The sequence below is a fragment of the Cervus elaphus genome, chromosome 28 (assembly GCF_910594005.1).
Source record: "Cervus elaphus chromosome 28, mCerEla1.1, whole genome shotgun sequence".
Classification (NCBI taxonomy): Eukaryota; Metazoa; Chordata; class Mammalia; order Artiodactyla; family Cervidae; genus Cervus; species Cervus elaphus.
This window is the reverse complement of record NC_057842.1, coordinates 61,376,243-61,394,620: the sequence shown is the minus strand read 5'-3', so window position 1 is coordinate 61,394,620 and position 18,378 is coordinate 61,376,243. Positions and strand designations below refer to the sequence as shown.

The 18,378-nt window shown below is 38.8% G+C and overlaps 1 protein-coding gene across 4 annotated transcripts; it reads right to left on the bottom strand.

Moving 5' to 3' along the window:
- Positions 1 to 2,520: 2,520 nt before the first annotated feature.
- On the bottom strand, positions 2,521 to 17,688 carry SRSF12 (serine and arginine rich splicing factor 12). 4 transcript variants are annotated; one of them, XM_043889796.1, is made up of 5 exons: positions 17,419 to 17,688; positions 11,052 to 11,158; positions 9,655 to 9,756; positions 9,336 to 9,477; positions 2,521 to 4,552 (listed from the first exon to the last, which is right to left on the bottom strand). In XM_043889796.1, the coding sequence occupies exons 1-5, from the start codon at positions 17,481 to 17,483 to the stop codon at positions 4,183 to 4,185; spliced, it is 786 nt and encodes a 261-aa protein (XP_043745731.1). In that variant the 5' UTR covers positions 17,484 to 17,688; the 3' UTR covers positions 2,521 to 4,182. The 4 variants fall into 4 exon arrangements, with proteins under 4 accessions (XP_043745731.1, XP_043745732.1, XP_043745733.1 ...); XM_043889797.1 differs by lacking the exon at positions 11,052 to 11,158 and adding an exon at positions 10,572 to 10,682 and having other exon boundaries at positions 9,655 to 9,778; positions 17,419 to 17,687; XM_043889798.1 differs by lacking the exon at positions 11,052 to 11,158 and having other exon boundaries at positions 9,655 to 9,766; positions 17,419 to 17,687.
- Positions 17,689 to 18,378: the final 690 nt, after the last annotated feature.

Below are 18,378 nucleotides of genomic sequence, written 5' to 3'. Positions count from 1 at the left end.
TGCAATACATAAGATGGAACAGTAATAAACATGTGGTCGATCCACTTCTAGCAAAAGCACTGATTACTGGCTAGATATTCTTTTATTTGGAGACTGACCCTTTAAATCTTCTATCCAGAAAGAACCTGAAACCTGACACACCATTAAGATATTCTTGATTTTAATTTATAGCCTATTTAAATACTAGTTTATAAACTAAGTAGACTTTAAGAGGTAGGTTTAATATGGTGTTTTGAGTTGTGTGAACCAAACATGCTTAAAATTGTATAATACATTTAAAAATGGTAACCATCAACCCCCTTGAACATCTACTTCCACAAGTTGATACTTTTCATATATTCAAAATTGTGGTATATCCCTAGAACATAAGCTTCAATTAAGAGTAATCATATAACCTTTCCCCCAAATATAATTAAAACATTATACCATGTTTTGTGGGGGGATTATTCCTGGGGTATAGTAGCCTAGGTGTATTTTAAATTCCCAGTTACTTCATGACTCCTTTATAGTCCACCCACCTTCTTTGTGGGCTGTCCCAGTCTACTGAGTTCCTGGGATGCGATCAGAGCATCAGGAATGTGCTCTAAGTGGGGGGTGGGGCCGGGAGGGATTCAGGGAAGCACAGTCAAGCAAGAAGTGCTTACTCCCCTAAGGCTGTTTATGTGAGGCAATGGGGCCTGGTCTGGGATGCACAAGCTTGGTTATTTGCTTGATTTAAGAGCATCTTGTACAAGATACAAATTTTGCAGAGGGCCTAAACTGACCTGGAAGACCAATGCTGGAGCAAATGCTATGATCCTAAATATTCTATTTTCATCAAGGGAGTGATTCAGATGCTAAGTTCATAATCTTAATGCTTAAATGTTTTCTAACTGAATATATGAGTTTTGAGACTAATATCTGGATGTATCACTGAACCACTGGTTTTTAAACTACTAGGAATCACGGATTTGTTTTAAGACCTACAGGTGCTGGATCTGAAGCTTTGGTTTCATGACCTGGATTAAGATCCTCTGCATAAGTAGCAATGTTATACAAGTACCCCAGATACTTGGCCACCCTGTTTGGAAAACAAATTTAATTTTTAACTCTAAGTAGGAAATTACAATTTTAATGTAGTTTAGAATTATGGGCTACCCTGAAAAGCTCAGTTGGTAAAGAATGCACCTGCAATGCAGGAGACCCTGGTTTGATTCCTGGGTTGGGAAGATTTGCTGGAGAAGGGATAGGCTACCCACTTCAGGATTCTTGGCTTTCCCTCGTGGCTCAGCTGGTGAATCCACCTGCAATGCGGGAGACCTGGGTTCGATCCCTGGGTTGGGAAGATCCTCTGGAGGAGGGAAAGGCTACCCACTCCGGCATTCTGGCCTGGAGAATTCTAGGGTTGCAAAGAGTTGGACATGACTAAGCAACTTTCACTTTTCTTTAGAAGAACTGTAAAAGTATTTCTAAATGTTTCTTCTTTTAAACTCTGATTTTGCCTCATGCAATGGAACTGGAATAAAGAGATACTCGAATATATTTATAATAGAAGAGCATGTCTTAGAATAGTAGTACCTCAAGTAATATATATTTATCTCAGATAACACATAAAGTCCTAAAATTAGTTAATATTTTACATTTAAAGATAAACAGCCCAGTGGCACAAGATTAAATCCTAGACTCCTGATAAAGAATTTTAGCGTGTTTCCCCATTATCTGTCTGCAGCTGCGAAATACCGGCTGCTATACAGTAATTATGTGTATTACTTATAAGAGAAAGAAAACAAGCAATCAAAGTGGCCATCTTTACCTTCTCTGACATAGCTGATCCTCTATGAATCCTGAACAAATGGAGGTAGGAAATGCCCCTATATTTAAAGTGGGCAAGTACCTAAATAAATATACTATCTTTAAAGGAAATGATCACAGATGGGCAATACATTTGCTTTATTTAACAATCTTACCCTAAGTATCCTCTCTTAAAAGGCCCAAGAAACAATTCTATAGCAGAAGTGAATCCTAGAACAGATGTACCCAGAATACAATTTTCCAAGGTATCAGCACAATTGTTAATCAATTTCTACTCACAGAACCCAGTTTCACTGAAGTCTATAATCGTTTCTTTTCCTAATTCTATTATCTCCTTTTCCTCTAAATATTATCTTAGTTTAGCATGTATCTGTCAAAGACTCGTCTTCCACAAAGACAAGCGTGGTGATTGGGGAGGGCAGTATGGAGCCCAGCCACCGCCCGGCTACAAAGTCCGTTGTGTGGCCTTGTTTGGGCATGTCACTGAAGCTCTCTTCATCTCACTTACCTGATCTGCAGTGGTATTGCCCTTACAAAGCTCTTGTGATGAGTGAGTAATGTAAAACTTCACAGAGCACTGCCAAGCACATAGTAAATAACCATGAAGTTTAAGCTATTATCATTCCAGTTTTTCCATCACGCCAAACAGTACCCTCATAAGCAGTCTAGCAATCACAATGGACAACCAAATCAGAGTAAATCGAAGGGTTAAGCATGTTCAGAAACACGGCCTTTTTAACTTTTTACTAAAATATGATTAAATGTAGACACTATAATCATTCGTAGTATCCACAATAACTACATACATGTGTACATAAACCAAAACATTTATTTAGAAAATACAAAAAATTACTGTTTGTCTTGCTCTTTCTTCAGACTATCCTTTCAATTTTCAGTAGTGCCACATAATTTTATAACTAAATTTTATTACATCTGAACACTTCAAAGAGCTGTAGTTTTGAAATAAATCTTGCTATGATTAAATAGAGAAAATCTATTCAGAAAGTACAGAATGCACGAATTTATGGTACTTATCCAATTACCACCAGCATATAAATTATTTTGTAAAGCTATTTCTTACACACAGGATGTAAAATGCAAAAAAAAAAAAAAAAAAAGGAATTTGTATTCAAAACAAACAGAAGAAACACTGGCTCCTATAAGCTAAAAATATAAGACAGATTTTTTTTCTTAAGCATTCTAGATACAAATATTAACTATATGGGCTGAGAACTTTTAATTTCAATATAATTCAACAAGGTACACAGTAAAGCTCTATAAATATATCCCCTATAATAACCATATGCAAAACCATTTTATCACAAATACTACCAAACCCTCTGAAAAACGTAAACTACAAACACATTTTTAAAGAAATTCTGTTTTAACAACTACAAAAGAATATCAATAAAGCTATTTGGCTTTAAAAAATGAAGGGCAGTGTAGTGTAAATCCCAGTACTGCGAAGCTGTTTTCTGAGAATGCAGTCTTGAGTTTAATACAAGGTACTAAACATTTTCAAAAATAAACAAAACTTATTCTATACCATTTAAAGTCTTGAACAAAAGCTCTAAAAAGAAACCACTAAGTAACAGATGAAAAGTAGGTATGTAGAATTAACGGTATAAAAGGTGATTTTATACAAAATGTACCATCTTCATATGTATAAGGCTTGATATGAATATTTTTGGACTATGAGTGTTGCACATTTTTATAGCAGTCTCAAACCGTTCAAAATGCAGTATTTCTAAAATGTTTTGATATTTCTGACAGGAATGAACATGATACAGATACAACTTAATATCAATTTATCTATACTGTTCCACTCAGGAACCTTTTTTTGAGCTTAGGAAAGAATTTCTTTTGAATGCTTGATCTCTACATAAACTCTACTTTTAGAAATGTCAGTATTTTATGATACAGAACTAATACCATCAGGAATTGGCCCAAGTTTAAAGAGAAAACACAAAGGAGACATACAGTGTCAAACAGTCTTAAGTTTGCCTTATGCAATTATACAGTCATCATTACTTTTAATGAAAGTGCTTTATAAAGTAAAAAATATTTTACTTACTGTTAATACTTAATATCCAAATCAAATTTTCTAATTTAGTTCCACTTTATACATTTCCTCTAAAAAGTACTCTTCTGCCACGATGTAAGCAAAAAAGGCTCCATAAAATGGGACACCACTCACATCACATTTGTGGTGTGGGCCCTTACACTGAGACCAAATCTTCATTAACCCAAGTGAGAGAGCCTTTATTTCTATACATGCCCAAAGTAACTAATATCAACTCACATTTTCTGTAAGCCTTCAATAATTTTTATTCAACACAATGGGAAGTTTAATGCCTGTATTAAAACCACGGCGCACTCTTCTGTCGCTGCTCACCAGCTGTTTTTATGGCGGCAGCTCCGCGACCTGGGATGTGACCCAAAGTGGGAGTGTTTCGCTGCCTGTGCTTTTGTTTCAGAATTAGTATACGCTTTGGGAGATTTACATGGGGATCTTGCTATGGAGTCAGAATGTCTTCCATGTGATCTTGATTTTGTTCCTGAGCTAGTCTGCTTCTGAGGTGAGCTTGACTGTGATTTTCCTATTGACTTGGACCTTTTCTGCAAGGACTTGGACCTTGACCGTTCTCTAGAACCAGAATTCCTTCTTGGAGTTCTTGACTGCCGTGCTGAGGTAGACCGCCTGGGTAATGATTTGGAGCGAGATTTAGACTGGCTGTAAGAAAATCGCCTGTGTCGAGACCTGCAAACATCCATAACGTCAGAGGATATATTTCGTACAGAAACAGTTAATAGGTTAGGAAACAACACTTTCAGAAACTTATATACTTTACATAACATTGGTTGCACTTTTGTTGGAGAAAAAAATTCTAATTTTATTATGCGTGCTTTTGGTTCAAAAATATGTACAAGTTTGTAATATTTGACCAAAAGATTTTGACTTTCCTGGGTATCTTTTATGAGTCAGTTCTGAAAAATATATTTTGCATATTTAGTCTGGGTTACATAATCCTAAGAGGTAAGAAAATCTGAAAGGGAAAAAAAGATAAAAAGAAAATATTTAAAGAATATTAAATAATGTTAATAAAAACAAAAACCTAGATGGAGGACTTCTGAACCTTGCCATGACAGAGCAGCTTGTTCTAGACCAATCTTCCCATTAAAAAAAAGCTATATTAAAAGGTTAGACAACACTTACAAAACAACTGTTAAAAGGCATTGGAAAATAACCATCAAAAGCAGAAGCTAAAGGGTTACAAGCCATGAGGTTACAAAGGTAAGGGCTACCAAGTGTTACAAACGGTCTCTTTTCCTGAGACCGTTTTCCAAAAGCCAAAATGGGAGAATTAAGCCCAACTAGAAAATAGCTACTGGACTAAGCTGAAGAGACAGAGATTAGAATTCAGGGCCATCAAAATGGCTAAGACTTAACAGACAAAAATCCCAGAGATGAGGAAAATGCAGACAAACCACCCCATCCCAACCTAAACTCTGCCTATAAATTTTCCTCAAGTCACTGGCTACCATCTACGTTGCATATGTAAGACTCCAAGAGGTTAGCAAAAAACAGCAGCTGAAAGACTGAACATCTGAGTGAACAATGCAAAGAAACAGAGGAAAACAACAAAATGGAAAAGACTAGAGATCTCTTCAAGAAAATCAGAGATACCAAGGGAACATTTCATGCAAAGATGGGCACAATAAAGGACAGAAATGGTATGGACCTAACAGAAGTAGAAGATATTAAGAGGTGACAAGAATACACAGAAGAACTATACAAAAAAGATCCTAATGCCCCGGATAACCACTATGGTGTGATCACTCACCTAGAGCCAGACATCCTGGAGTGTGAAGTCAAGTGGCCTTAGGAAGCATCACTACGAATAAAGCTAATGGAGGTGATGGAATTCCAGCTGAGCTGTTTCAAATCCTAAAAGATGATGCTGTTAAAGTGCTGCACTCAATAGGCCAGCAAATTTGGAAAACTCAGCAGTGGCCAAATGATTAGAAAAGGTCAGTTTTCATTCCAATTCCAAAGAAGTGCAATGCCAAAGAATGTTCAAACTACCAAACAATTGCACTCACTGCACATGCTAGCAAGGTAATGCTCAAAATCCTTTAAGCCAGGGGTCAACAGTGCAACTTCCAGATGTACAGGCTGAATTTAGAAAAGGCAGAGGAACCAGAGATCAAATTGCCAACATCCATTGGATTATAGGAAAAGCAAGGGAACTTCAAAAAACATCTACTTCTGCTTCATTGACTACCCTAAAGCCTTTGACTGTGTAGATCACAACAAACTGTGGAAAATTCTTCGAGAGATAGGAATACCGGATCACTTTACCTGCCTCCTGAGAAAACCATATGCAGGTCAAGAAGCAACAGTCAGAACAAGACATGGAACAATGGACTGGTTCAAAACTGGGAAAAGAGTACATCAAGGCTGTATACTGTCACTCTACTTATTTGATTCATATGCAGAGTACATCATGCGAAATGCCAGGCTGGATGAAGCACAAGCTGGAATCAAGATTGCCAGGAGAAATATCAATAACCTCAGATACGCAGATGATAGCACTGTGATGGCAAAAAGTGAACTGGAAAGAGCCTCTTGATGAAGATGAAAGAGGAGAGTAAAAAAGCTGGCTTAAAACTCAACAGTCAAAAAAGGAAGATCATGGTATCCGGTCCCATCACTTCATGGCAAATAGTAGGGAAACAATGGAAACAGTGACAGACTTTATCTTCCCGGGCTCCAAAATCACCGCAGATGGTGACCACAGTCATGGAAATTAAAAGATACTTGCTCCTTGGAAGAAAAGCTATGACAAACCTAGACAGCATATTAAAAAGCAGAGACATCACTTTGGTACCAAAGGTCTGTATAGTCAAGGCTATGTGGTTTTCCAGTAGTAATGTACAGATGTGAGAACTGGACCATAAAGAAAGCTGAGTGCCAAAGAACTGATGCTTTCCAGTTGCAGTGCTGGAAAAGACTCCCGAAAGTCCCTTCGACAGCAAGGTGATCCAACCAGTCCATCCTAAAGGAAATCATTCCTGAATATTCACTGGAAGGACTGATGCTGAAGCTCTGATACTCTGGCCACCTGATGCAAAGAGCTGACTCACTGGAAAAGACCCTGACGCTGGGAAGGAGTGAGGGCAGGAGAAGGGGTGACAGGATGAGATGGTTGGATGGCATCAACTCAATGGACATGAGTCTGAGCAAACTCCAGGTGACAGGGAAGGACGGGGAACCCTGGCGTGCTGCAGTCCGTGGGGTCGTGAAGAGTCTGACAGGAGTGAGTCGCTGAACAACAAACAGTGTAACTACCAACAAAAACCACTGAGGTCGGAGAGGTTAAGCAACAGTCTTAACCTTTAGAACAATGCAGAACTGTAACCAGAACAAAGCAGAACTGTACTGTCTTACAAGAAAATGTGGCTCTTTCTATTCCTGATACTCCACAATGATTGGAAACTGACAGTCTTTTTTTGTTTACTTTTCTCCAGACAAGTAGTATACTTTACTGCCACTAGAAGGCAGAATATGCTGTGAATATTCACTTCTCTAGATCAATCAGGAGAAAAGTTGGTTGATTAAGGCTCTAATGCATTTGGAAACAGCTTATATTTTTAATCAATCACATGGACAATTTTCTCCTTTTCTTTTACTCTTTTTCACCAAGACCACTGGTTATCATTTAGTAAGTTAGGACAGTACTGCTTTAGGTACAATATTATATCTAGTTTGATTTTTTTGTATATAAACCATTAACTTATAGTAATGTGAAATGCTGAATATCATTCATATGACTCATGTCCTTTATGAAGTCAGAAGCAATACCAGTGGTACTGGTGTGATTTTGCTACACACCTGGCATATAAAATTTCTTAATTTGTTCTCACCACATTTTAGGTTCTATAAATGTAACTTGTGTTTGAGTATATTGGTGTCAAAATCTCAGATAATCAATCAGTAGTAAAATGGCTTTCCTTTAGCCATGGAACAAAATGGATTACTCTCCACAGATTCACAGGAGGTTTATACTCTTAAGCTCAAGTATGATAAAAAGAATCAAATTCCAGACCAAAACATAACTGTTCCTAAATATTTCTTCATCCACCTTGGAGATGGCTCAATCCTGACCTGGGTTCTCCTGGCTTATAAAAGGAACTCAAGGCTTCCTCTTACTTGCATGCCTCCCTAAGAATATGCCAAAATCAAAACATTTGTTTCAAACCCAAGGTGAAGGACTGATCTGACATGTTAAGATTCTAGGGCTCTGAATAGGCCACATTTTCTAGTAATCAGGATTCTCAGATATTTCTCTCTTCCTGTCTTTTCTTTCCACTTGGCTGGAGGGACTGGAGCCAGGCCACTTTACAGTCTTGTTTTTAGAACTAGGTACTTGGGGAAAAGACTGTCTAGCTCAGGTACACACACTCGATGTTGGGCTCTTCCTTGTATGGGCTCCTGGGAGTTGAGGAACAGAGGGAGTGGAGTGGAACTGAGCAGCTCTGCAGATCAGCTCTGATTTGAGGTTATGTTGTCACTGGACAGCTTAGATATACTGTATGTGGCCCAGGAGAGCCAACTCTTTCTTTTCTTATCACTAACTGCGCCATGTGGCATCTGGGATCTTAGTTCCCCAACCAGAGATCAAACCCAAGATAAGTCCCCTGCAGTAGAAGCCTGAAGACTTAACCACTGGATTGTGAGGGAAGCCCCAGGAGAGTCAACTCTTTATTACTCATAGAAAAAGGATACTAGCATAAATGCTGATCAATCTTTAAGGACAGAATTCCCCTTAAAATTCTATATGCCTATAAAAAAAAAATTACAGCATTAAAATTCAAGAGAAAAACAGTTAAGTGGTAGAATTTAGGCATGCTAATACAATTTCAGTTATGACTAAAACAACATCACCAAGTAATTTCCACTGCAATTTCCTATTATTCTAACAGAAACTAAATTCTAGCAGGAAAAACAGACAACTTGTAAATATCTTCCTCTGAAAAATCTACTACTTTTATATTTTCTTCCTACAATGCTACCATACTTGGAATTTATTCTTGAAATAATTTGCTTTCTACAAATACACTGATTCACATTTTGATCAACTTCCTTTCACAAATGATTACATTTTTTTCATATGAGTTTTTAATTATCAGGCCTCAGATTCTTAATTTGGGGGTTCATTTAAAAAAATTTTATTTAAAATCCTCATTTTATTGTCAAGTAGACATCTTTAAATTTTTGCTTTTTTCCTCAGTATATATTATCTATTAAAAAGGTTAAACTTAAGTCAGGCATAAAATGAACACACTGGAAGGTATCTAACAAACCCAAGTTAAAATAACAATACATTATAAATTGAGAGGAGCATATCCTTCTAAAAAAGTTGATTCTTTATGTATATTAAGTAAAATGATTCTGGTGTCCTGTTTTTGAAAATTCTTTAAAATGTTTTCTGGAAACAGCATAAAATTAAGTTTTCAATCCCCCTTTATTTTGTACTCACTCTTTAAGGCTATCCGACCGTCGCCTATTTCTTCCCCATGAGGAACTTCTACTTCGGGTTCTTCTTTGGCTAGGGCTTCTTGATCTCCTATGATCACTTGGAGAACAAGGGTGACGTTCTTTTGATTTCATCTGCCCTGGTGCTAGAATATGAAGTTCAAGATTTATAATTCATTACCTGAAAACCTCAATAAACAATCATTCAATAAATAAGCCACTCAAATAGCATTATATTCTGAAATAATTTTAAATTAAAAAATCTGTCATTGCTGAAACTCATCCTGCTAAAAAAGCAAAATATGCTATTAAGTCACACTTACTTTTGCGATCACCTTGTGCAAACTGTATTTCAATCTGACGGCCACATACCCACTTTCTATTGAGGTTATAAAGCGCGTCTTCAGCATCACGAACATCTTCAAATATGACTAGCTGTTAAGGACACTTTGAACATCAGATATCAAAAACATTATTTTTTAAAAATAATTTACAGGTGGCATGAAATTATTAGGAAAAACAAGCTCAAGTTTTTAAGGTCATATCTCTAACATAATTGAAGAATCAGAAAAAATATCGCTATCAAATGCCCCATTATGATTCTTAAGAGTGAGTCTGAAAATGAACAGAAACAAATCTCTAACTGTATTTTTAATGTATACATTAAAAGCTGTAGAATGAATGTAATTTGAAACGTGAGAATAAGTTCAATACCAGCTAGTATTATCAAATAAAACATTTAGGCAGGACTCTCTCCCTTCTCTTAGATAAAAGATTTACCAGGTTTTTCAGTATTTCAGGTAAAAATCAGTACACAGAAGCCTTCATTCTGAAATTAAAATTACTCTTTCATTAAAAGGCTTTTTAAATTAATTTAGGAGAAATTACTTATAAACAAAAGTGCACACATATAAGTGAGCTAAAACATATATTCAAAACTGATTTTGTCCTTTCAAAGTGATCATATTTGACTTTGAACCTACTGCTGTAAAATACCTTTATGTTTTTATTGCTTCGGATATAATTATAAAAGAAATAAACAATCTGTTAACATCTGGAATTATATATCCCACTGAATTCCTTTATCTATGTAAATTATATAATAAACCTAACTAAAATGGAAACAAACTATATAAACCAACTAGCTGTATTTCAGGAGGTTGTCACTGGTTTAACTTTTTAAAAACAGAAAACAGAAAAAGCTTAAGTAATGCAATACAAATGAGACTTAGGCAATTACCTCAGTGTCACTTGGTCTTGAACCTTGACCTTTATTCTTTAGGGCTTGCAAGATGGACTTTATAAGAGACGCAGAACCAACAAAATCAGACTTGGCTTTGATCCTGGAACTCTGAGTAAATAGGAAAGCCGAAGTCTCAACCTGGTGTTGGCTCCGTGCTTTGCTTGGTAAGGACTTCCCCTCTTCCAAGTCTTTACATCTGTGTCCACCCTCCCTCTTTACTCCTTGACGCTTGAGCTTTAGGTGCCTTTTGTCTTGCCTGCTCGGTTTATGCTTGGATTCTAGCTAACAGGTTGGTTCAAACTGAGGGGCGCTTGCCAGCTACTGTGGACTGCTTTAGATTTTCTGAGATAAAGAAATAAACACATTTAATTAGGCCATATTATTTCATAAAATATGCTCCTGAGTATGTGTGTGTAAACATACATGTATATGCACATGTATGTAGTCTATGCACATGCACACAGTAAAATAAAGGATATTGAACATAAGCAAATCCTCTTGGGCGGCGGGTGTAGAAGTCAAGTGGAATGTAAACGTCTACTATAGGGCCATATCGACCAAACTCACGGCGCAAGTCCTCAGGCCTGAAGTATTTTAGAAATAAGGTAAAGAAATATGAATAGCTGGATTTAAATATTTTGCCTACAGAAATTGAGTTGAAACCTTCAGCAGAAAGTATATTTTCTGGACTAGAATTATCTAAAATTGTCTCTCATAGGAATCACCCAGGGTTTAGAAAAGAAAGGAAAAATAAAACAACAAATTCTCAGTTCTAAGTTCTGGAGATTCTGATTCAAGAGGTCTGGAAGTCTGTATTTTAATAAGCACTCTAAGTGGCTTTTATGTTTAGTCAGGTTTGGGATACTGATCCAGCACATTCACTTAATTTTTTTGCTTTTTTACTGAAGCATAGTTGATTTACAATATTGTGTTAGCTTCAAGTGTACAGCATAGTGATATAGTTTTTATATATTTTCTACATATTCCTTTTCAAATTCTTTTCCCTTATAGGTTATTATAAAATATTGAGTACAGTTCCCTGTGCTATATACAGTAGGTCCTTGTTGGTTATTTATTTTCTATAGAGCATATGCACTTTTGAAAGTTACTCCTATTACAAGACTTTTCAACTGTCAAAATACAAAGTACTATTAACTATTCATTAAGAACACATTCATTTGTCTCACTATAATTTCATATTTATGTTAAATGTTTTCAGATAGAAATGATTCTAAAGAAGTCCTAAAGTTACTTCTCAGGCTTTAAAAGAAAAATCGATGCTTTATTAGTAAACATAAAGAAAAAAAACTACCAGAGCCCCAAATCTGGCAAGTATTTTTGAGTCACTTACATGCTTTCTGCTGTCATAGATACTAAAGAGGGGACACCAAGGAAACACAAAGCATAATATTTCTCTTCAGGAGTTACAACTTAACTGGAGAGACAGAACACGGAGCATTAAAACCTGACAGTTATAATGCATTTATATACCAGCCACTGTTCACCTTAAGACCACTTAATTCCCATAACAGATCTTTACAAATGTTGTTTACAGATGAGGGTACAGACAGATGAAGTCACCTAACGTCACCGAGTCAGAAAGAGACAGAGCTGGAAGCAAACTCCCACAATCTGACACTAGTCTGGCTTCCTAATGACTATATCCTACTGCCTCTTGGAGCTCATAGAGATTCAAAACCAGCTATGAGCACAAAACACGGCTTAGAGGAATTATGGAGTATTTCAAAACATACTCCGTAGAAAAAAGGGCCCAAAGATGAGCACAAAGCTTCTAACTTGGGCAAATGGAAGAAAGACGGTGTCCAAGATAAAAATTAGATAACTGGAAAAGACAGTTAGATTGAAGATTGAGGAGAGGCAAAAGAAGAAACTTTCACGTTTAGAAATGCCAAATTTGAGGTGATGGTGAAACAGCCATAAGAGTTCTATTCTATGAGCAACTGAAAACTGTGGTTATTCAAATTCAATTTTATTTTTTCTCAAGACTATAAGTCAGTGATTAAAGCTAGAGATATGAATTTAAGAATTACATAAAGATTCAACTAACACTAACCAAGTAGCCAATATTATGTTGATATCATGACAATTTCATTTTATTTTTATTATTTTATTTTTAATATTCACTATACCATGCTTAACTGCCTGCCTTTCCTGAGTGACTGTTACCTTTAGATTTAGAGGACAATGACAATGTCTTTTTCTTTCATTTATTCATTCAACAAATACTTACTGAGTATGTACTATGGACCAGGCTCTAGGAATATGATGGAGAACAAGACAGACACAATTCCTGCTCCCATAAAACACAGACTACAGAGCAAAAAATCTCAACCATTCCTGAATATTGGAATCATCTGTAAAGGAGATGTCATGGAAGCAGGCATTCCAGCCTGATCCTTTAATCCCTGACCTAATTTGTGCTTCCCATGGTGAGCCCCAGTTATGTTTAATTTTTTAAGGGTTTCATAAGCAATTCTGAGGCTCAGGGTTGAGAATCACTTCTAAAGCAGATGTCTTCACTAGTATATCTCAGTACCTAACATAGTTGCTTGGCATATAGGAGGCCTCAGAATATACCTGCTGTATTAATGAGTGAAGGACACATTACTGTTACTATTTACCAGTCAAGGAGATTGAAAGTGAGTTACCTTGCCCAAAGATACACAGAGCCAGCAGCAAAGCTAGAATTCAAATGAGTACCTTCAGAGGCAACCAATTCCATCAACCAAATGTGAGTGGCTGACAGAAAACGATACTAGATATATAAAGGAGGCTAGAGCAATGTGTCATAGAGACTTAGAACCCCGGAAGTCTGAGGGAATGAACCTTCTCTAAAGAACTGGCTCTTATTCAGTCTCCTCTTCATCTTAGCTGTTAGCTGTTGTTTTGTTTTTTTTTTTTCCATTTATTTTCATATTTCTGGTATGATCTATTTTGATATTAAACACCCATGTATCCATCAACATTTATTATGCTTTAATACTTACTATACTTGTAATTTTTAGTATTTTTTAAGAAGATACTATATTCTTCTCCCTCAGAAATCATCACTGGTGTGCATCATTCCTCTACAAAACTTTGTATTTCTACTGCAAATCTATATAAATGGTATCAGATCACCTATAAATGATACCAGATTACCTGCAAAATTTTGCACCTTGCCTTTTCCACCCTTGAGATTTCTCCTTGGTGCTCTAGTTCATTCATTTTAACTCTGTATTGGTATTGTTATGGATAAACCACAATTTTACACATACTTCTATGGGTGAGCATTTAATATGCTTCCTTTTTTTAACTGCAAATTGTGCTTAGCATAGTTTTCTGGGATGTACCACTAGCCATGCAATTGATGGGCTGGAGAGTATACATATCTTCAGCTTTCCTACATGTTCTCCAAAATGGCCAAATCAACTTATACTCCTCAAGACATGCATCAGAATGCCTAAGAATCCAACTCCTCACTCCCTGCCATGCTGAAGGATATAAAGTGAATGGGTATCTCATTATTTGAATTTTAATTTCTGTAAACACCAGTTAGGTTCAACATCTTAACATGATTATGGGTCATTTATTCTAGGGTCAGAATTTCTGGGCTAAAGAGGGTATATACATTTAATTTCTATGAAACGGCCAAACAGTTCTGCAAAATGGTTGTTAACATTTTATACTCCCACCAACAACATGTACATTTCAGTTCTGCCCATCTCTGTCAGCACTTTGTATTGTCAGTCTTTTGAATTTTAGCCATTCAAGAGGGTATTAAGTGGAATCTTGCTGTGGTTTCAATTTGTACTGCAATTTTTGCATTTCAATTTGTACATTTGCATTGTACAAATGATGCTGAGCACTTTTTCACATGCTAATTGGACATTCACATGTATTTCTCTTGAACATGTAGGAGCTTTTTGCCCATTTTTAATAATAACATTTGTCTTTTCATTGTTGACTTATAAAAGCTCATCACTATTCCTAGAAAAAGTCCTTTGTGAGATATATGCTTTCTGAGTACTTCCTCCCAGTCCCTGGCTCACCTATTTACTTTCTTAATGAACAGAAATTTTAATTTTGGAGAAACCTGATTTTTCAATATTCCCTTTTAAGGTAATGATTTTGTCTTATAATAAATCTGCCTATCCCTAAGTCATACAGATATCTTCCTTTGCTTTCTTCTAAAAGCTTTACAATTTTATCTTTTACATATCAATTAATGATCCAGTTCAAATTATGTGGGACAGGGGTTGAAGTACATTTTTTTCCCTATATATATCCACTTGTTACAGCGTCATTTGGTGCAAAGTTTTTTTTTCTAAAGGCTTTAGTGCCTTTGTCAAAAATCAATTGACTCTCTATGTGTGGATTATTTATGGACCCTCTTTCTGTTCTATAGATCTATTCGTCTATCCTTAGGCCAATAACAAAGTTTTGATTATTGTAACTTTTTAGTAAATCTTTAAGCCAGGGAATATAAGCCTTCCAGCTTCAGTGACCTTTTAAAAAATTATTTTGGCTCTTCAGATCCTTTGCATATTAATATATTTTAGAATTAATTTGTTCCTATTTTTAAAAAGCATTTGATCAGGAATGCCTTGAATCTATAATATAATCAACTGGGATGGAACTGATAACATAACAGTTCACCTTCTAATCTAAGAACACACACTATATTTATTAATTTATATTGGTCTTTGATTGCTCTTGGCCATGTGTTGTTATCTTCAATGCAAAGGTTTTTAGTGGTTTTGCAAAACTTATTCCTAAGTATGTTTCTTGATACTAAGATAAAAGGAATTTTAAAAGTTTTTGTTGTTTGCTGTTAGTATATACAAATAGAATTTTCACTAAATTTACTTCATATTCTGGTGACTTAAGGAAACTATTAGTGACTGTAGCTTTATGTAAACAAACATGTCACCTAAGAATAGGGACAGGTTTTACTTTTACCTTCATAATTTTTATGTCTTTTATTTTTCTTGCCTTGTTACATTGGTTAGGACCTGCAATAAAATGTTGAATAGTGGTTGTAAGAGTTGACATCCTTGTCTTGTTCTGATCTTAGGAAGAAAGCATTCAGTTTCATTATTAAGTATGTTGTTAGCTAAAGGTTTTTCATAGATGCCCAAAAGCTGAGGAAGTTCCCTTCTATGTGTGTGTGTGCATTACTTGGCCTGCACAATGTTTATAAACATTTAACAAAAAGTGCTGAAATATGGAAATGCCAATATTTTATAGCTTTTAAAACTACAAAAACCGCAATTTTGTATGATTCAACTTAGAAACTGCCAACAGTTTGAAACTGACAGTTTACACACACAAAATACAGGCTTTTGACTTCTTTTGAAAATTAAAACGATGTGGCCACAAGTCCAAATGTCTATACAGCATACAGCAGTTATAGCTAAAGCCTGGTAGCAGCCACTGTCCTCTTGAGATGGCACATGTTCTTTTTTCCATGTGCGACAGTCCACACCATTCTATTGGGCTTTAACCTGACACTTTCACTCATTCATTCATATTACCATGGTTGGCCTCTGTGGCCATTAGAATTGGAAACCTTACTTTTTTTTTTGTTGGCGCACTGCAATCTTACTCAGTATACAAGTGGTCTGTTTAACCACAGCAATTTTTTTAACCTTACCCAAATTATAAATTTTGCTTGCTTTCTATTTAATATGCTGATAAACAAGTTGAGCAAAGACATGTAAACACAGGCATACTTAGAATGTTAAAGTATGTTAACTCTCAGTCTATAGTTGTGACATGCATATATATATTATTAGCAGAAATCGAGTTTCTAAGAAAGACTTAAAATTTACTTCTCAAAAGTAAATTATGATGATTACTCTTGATGGCTCTGGAGTCAAAGGCTCCAATATATTTCCAGCCGTGAAGCCCCAGGTAAGTCACTGAAACTGAATTTCAGCTTTCCCTTCGGTACCACAAAATAATCTTGCATAACAATAAAGACTGGGATGGGGGGGAGGGCTGTGGAGTAAATTAAGCAAGCCCAAGTGAAACGAAAATATCTACTAATCCCCCCCCCCCATCCCCTCTGGCTCCTACTGAGGGAGAAAGACACAGCTCTAAGAAGTCAACATTAGAAACTATGCAGACAGAATTCTCCCAAGGGGGGCGGGTGGGCTGAATGCAACAGAATCGACCAGGGAAGTCTATCCAAACCATTATGATGGGTGTTTACACTGCACTCCAAACTTTAAGGGAAAACACATAAACCTCATTCACCCAAGTTATCCTTTGTATACAGTATAAGATTGTGCAACAAATAAATTAACGAGCGCCACCTGTAAGTAAACCAGACTACTGACTACAGTCGTCAGGCCCAAAGTACGCACCATTCCGTAACGCGTTCTCAGCATCCCCAACTCCTTCCCAGCTAGGTGGGGAGATGCGCGGCTTTATCCCTGCCCAGCGACAAAGGGGCGAGACGCTGGCACTCGCCCGAGGAACTCTCAGGGGCGGAGGCGGCGGGGACCGCGGCTCCCGGCCTGGGGCAGCCGGCGCGCCTCCTGTTCTCTCGGCGAGGAACAGGCACCGGCCAGCCGCCCAGGTGCGGGGAACGGCCAAGGGCGGCGGGGCCCGGAGACGGGGCCGCGCCGGGGCGGAAGGCCGGGCGGGAGGGCGGAGGCGCGGGTCCCGTCCAGGCCCCGGGCAGCCCGAGGACTCCCGCCGGCCTCGGAAGAGGCTCCTCCACGGCGAGCCCCGGGCCGGCCGGCGGCGAGGAGCGGGCTGGCCCCGCCGGGCGCCGCGTCGCGGCCGTTACCCGCCCCTCCCCCGCGCGCCAACCTGCGGACCCGCCGCCGCTCACCTGGTGGCGTCCGCGACGTTCCTGACGAACAGGGAGGTGTTAGGGGGCCTCGTGTAGCGAGACATGACCGCGTCCTCCGTTCCCTCGGGGGGGTCTGCCCGGCCGCCGGGCTCCCTCTGTCTCCCGCCGCCGCCGCCGCCACAGCAGCTCCGCCGGCCCGCGGCGCGACCCCCTCGCCTCGGCCTCGGCCCCGCCAGCGCGCAGCCGCAGAGGCGGGCGCGGGGGCAGCGCTGTGCGGCGCGAGTCCGTCCGCGCGGACCACGCGGGGGCGGGGCCGAGCGCGTGCGGGAGGGGCGGGGCCGAGCGCGTGCGGGGAGGGGGCGGGGCCGAGCGCGTGCGGGAGGGGCGGGGCCGAGCGCGTGCGGGGAGGGGGCGGGGCCGAGCGCGTGCGGGGAGGGGGCGGGGCCGGGCGGGGGTCCCAGGATTCGAGGGCCTCTTCGAAGGGCGCGGCGCGCGAGCCCCGGGGTGGAGGGCATCGGGGAAGGGGCAGAGCCGGGGTCCCCGGGGGGTCGAAAGGGACTCTCGGAGGGGGCGGCTGGGGTCGGAGTGTAATAGGAGGGCATGGACTAGAGCGGTCCTACGGGCTGAAGCAGGTGAACCGCGGGTTAGTAAGCATCCGGAGAAAAGATGTTGCGAGTCGGAGGTGGGCGGGGTTCAACTTCGCCACAGCCGGATGGTCACTAGGGCCTTCTTTATTGCATCCTCAGCCCCAGACCTTGGCAGTGGTTCTGCCTCCTGCCCGTTGAATGCTGAGACTGTTTAGACTTTCAAACTTTGAGGATTTTTTTTTGATTCTTCATCCATTATTCGTTTGGAGTACACCATTCAGCTGTGAGTACATTCATTCAGATGTTTACTGAGCACCTGCATGCACCGAGAACTATTCTAGGTGTGGGACCCAGCAAAAAACAAAAGCCATGTCCCTGCCCTCATAGAGCTTACATTCTTGAGCGAAGACCA